The sequence below is a fragment of the Hipposideros armiger genome, unplaced genomic scaffold, assembly GCF_001890085.2.
Source record: "Hipposideros armiger isolate ML-2016 unplaced genomic scaffold, ASM189008v1 scaffold_1669, whole genome shotgun sequence".
NCBI classification, from domain to species: Eukaryota; Metazoa; Chordata; class Mammalia; order Chiroptera; family Hipposideridae; genus Hipposideros; species Hipposideros armiger.
Window position 1 is genome coordinate 69,133 of NW_017733019.1, and position 3,719 is coordinate 72,851.

The window sequence follows — 3,719 nt, forward strand, 5'->3', positions numbered from 1 at the left end:
TAGTAAGATACAAATTTAAATATTTAATGAGGTAATGTTAAGTGGAAGAAGTAGGTTACAAATGTACATGTCCATTAGGATTATAACTTTGAAATAAAAGGCTGGATGAAAATATCCTACAACGGTATCATATCGGTCCTTGAACTAGGATGAAAAAAGGAGTTAAAACATTTTTTTCCTTGTATTAACAAAATTTCTAAACTAACTGTTATTCTTAAAAAGGAATCCATATTTGAAAATTGAAAATGAATACTGCACACTAGAATCACAGTTATTTTTTAAGTCAGTGACAATGTGTGTAGCACAGCTTAAGCTGTCATATACCCTATATACTAAGCAAATTAAATGTAGAATTCAGCTAAATATATTTTTTCATAAAAAGTGTATTTAACTGAAGTTCTATTTCTCTTTCGTAACTATTCCTCAAGTGGCCACAGAGCAATATTTAATAAACATAAAAAACAAATAAAAGCTCTATTTTCTTTTATTCCATTTGTTAAACATTTTGAATTCTTTTATATGGATATAGAAGGTGATGGAGATAATTTTTCTAGGCAATATTTCAAGTAGTATATATAAGCTTGTGCAAATTATTTAGTGCTAGAAAAGAAAGTTATGCTTTGATTTTTTTCCCATTTAATTTAAATAATTTTGAATGCCAGCCTTGACAAATATTTCCGTATTGTTTAAATTTGTTTCATCCAGTTCAATAAAAATATTGACAGAGCAAAGCTGAGAAGATAATCTAACACTAAGGCTCCCCCTGTTGTCACATCCTAATTGGTCAGTATTCTTTAGGTACACTCTACCAGCTTCTTTGTATCTAACTGTACCACTGCTAAGCTTGTCTTTCCCCATTTGATCCATAAGAAAAATCATAAATACATTATCTACTGTAGTGTATGTTACCTTATTTATTGGTGAGAGCAAATGAGATAACATATGGGTAGAATGTACTTTGATGATCATGTGTATTCAGGAGCCCCATCAATGAGAGATTATAGTAATTACTGCTTTCTTTTTGAAGTGTTCATAATCCACCTCTGTAACAACATATTTTAGAACCTTAACCAGAATCAAATGCCTCACCAGGCATTAGCTTATAGAATTATTTGTTTCTTACTTCAAAACCAGGAACTATGCTGTTTGACTCCTTGGGGAACCTTTCTCATTCTCTTCAATTTCTTATACATCACTGAAAAGAAATACAGTGATATCTCACTGGAAAACTGTCTTAGTAATCTGGAATATTATCGAGTTCACTGATTCTCAACTAGGGGTAGTTTTGTTATCCAGGGAGTATTTTACAGTCTGGAGATATTTTTGGTATCAAGATTGGGGAGTGCTACTGGCATCTAGTAGGTAGGGGCCAGGGAAGCTAAGCATACTACAATGCACAGGACAGCCTCCCACAGCAAAGAATTATCTGTTCCAAATGTCAAGTGCCGAAGTTGAAAACTCCTGATGTGTATGTAGTCCAGTCTCCTACTAATAATGCAAAGAACCCATTTTTTAGCATTAATAGTGGGAGGGCTTCCATAATAAAAATTATTAGTATAAAAACTTCCTGTTGCTATATGTTCAAATCCTATTCTTTCCTTTAGATCCCAGCTCAAATGCAACCTCTAACATAAACTCTTTCACTGTAGAAAGTAACTTCTCTCTCCCACCTCCCTTTTGGAGTTTCATAGCACTTTACCTGGGGTGCTCATGTGGAGGCAATGTGGTCACTGAGATGAGCTTGGACTTTAAAGTAAGACTAACCAAGGTTAAAATAAATCCTATTCCTAGTTGAAATGCAAAGTATAATATTACTGTGAACAAGTTTTCGAAATTCAGTTTCTTCATTTGTAAAATGAAGCTATCACTCGTTTTTTTAGGACTGCTGGGACTAAGCAGGATGATAAAAGTATAAGACATACCGGAGTGCCTATAGTATATATCAGGAAATAAATAAGTGTTGTCTTCCCCACTTTTCACTTCCTATTTTATTTTACTTTTTTAAGATTTTTACTGGGAATTGCAGGAGGGGAACAGCGTTAGGGAATCGGGGAAGGGAAACAGGCAAGTTGCTGTCCTTTTGTTCTTCAGTCTAGTTGTGGAGGACGTCGCTTCACTGGCCCAAGTTGGTATTATCATTGCTCTCTTCCTGGTTGAGGCAGATCGGTCGCCGGCCATTGGACGGCTGCTCACAAAAGCTCCCACCCACTGCTGGCTTGTCCCAAGACAGCCTATGCCATTGTCAGTGACTCATAGCAACTCACAGCAGCCCATCTCCAGGTCAAGCTGTTGTTCACCATCTTAGCTGTAGAGGGCGCAGCGTCACTGGCCCTAATGTGGGATCTGAACTGGGGCCCTGCTGCTCAGAGGTGGTGTCCCAAGTCAACTCTTAACCAACACACCACTTGGCTGGCCCCTCACTTCCTATTTTAAATGACAGTTTACGTACATCTTATTTCCTCTAAGATTACATGCTTCTTAAAAGCAAATCATGCTGGTATCCCTCTTTTCTTACTTCTTATAGCTTCTCTCCTTCACGGTAGTAATTTCAAGTGCTAAAACTTAATGGTATTCAGAATATGAATATGACATGCCTCCTTGCTTTTCAACCACCTTGGTTTCTCTACTGTGGGTGCTCTCCAGTCTGCTTCCTTAAAGCTCAACATAAAATCTGTTTACTTATTTAACTGCATTAAGTATACAACATTTTCATCAACAAAAAGAATGATAAAAAACAGAGTACTACAATAAAAGTAACAATCAACAGATTCTCACCAGGGATTCTAAAAAGTTCCACTTTATGTCTTACGTTCAATAGAACGCAATTCTAAATCACAGTAAGATGAAAATCTATCCTACTGAACTCTGAATCCTTAAAGAGATCACTGCTCTTAACTTCGGCAGATTACAATTAGTTAACATAATGAATGTTAGCCTAATTTTAAAATCATTGTTAAAGCAAGGCCATAATACCACTAGGTTTTTGCCATAAGAACAAAGGTAATGAGGTTTTTTGTTTATTTGTTTTTCCTTTTAGAAGGAATGAATTTGCACTAATGCATTTAGCCTATTCATCTCTGTATAAACCTGAAGGAATGCTGGCTGGGCTGTGAGAACACAAATCAGACCAATGAACAGAGAGAAACTAATAAGAATAAAAGCAGTAGCCTGGGTCTTATTACATGTACGTGTGTCCTTTAATAATGATTACCAATCCTGCTAGAGTATTCAGGAATACCAAGGTGTATTCTTTTATCTTATTATTATAAAAAGGAAAAAAATGGTCAATCCTGGATTCTGTAAATCAGAGCTAAATGTTTTTCCCCAAATAGTTTTCTGATAATTACTTGTGCATCATCTGAAAACAAAGATTTATAATAAAATTATACTGATTTATAAAGAAATTCATAACTGGAAATTATTACCTGTTTCCCTTTACTAACTTCATTCTCACAAGTGGAATGTTCTTCAAGAATCATTCTGCAGTGCATTATTAAACTTGTTGTCTGTGAAGTCGACAAGGGATCCCATATGAATTCTACAAAGTCTGAAACAAAAATTTCAGTGGTGCATAATTTATTTACTAGACTGCTTTGTTACATATAAACAACCAAGGTTTTTAGCAAAGACTACTTCCTTATATGGTTTAAAATCCATGCCAATTATTACCATTACATATGAGGTGTGATCAAACTATACGATGAATGTTTTAAATTAAA

General features: G+C 35.1%; 1 protein-coding gene across 1 annotated transcript in view; it reads right to left on the reverse strand.

The window, feature by feature from the left end:
- GCFC2 (GC-rich sequence DNA-binding factor 2) overlaps positions 1–3,719 on the reverse strand; it is a 72,527-nt gene that overhangs the window by 10,253 nt on the left and 58,555 nt on the right. Inside the window, exon 11 of the mRNA XM_019634445.1 lies at positions 3,426–3,591. Within this exon, the coding sequence (XP_019489990.1) occupies positions 3,426–3,591 (166 nt within the window). The remainder of the gene's footprint in view (positions 1–3,425; positions 3,592–3,719) is intronic.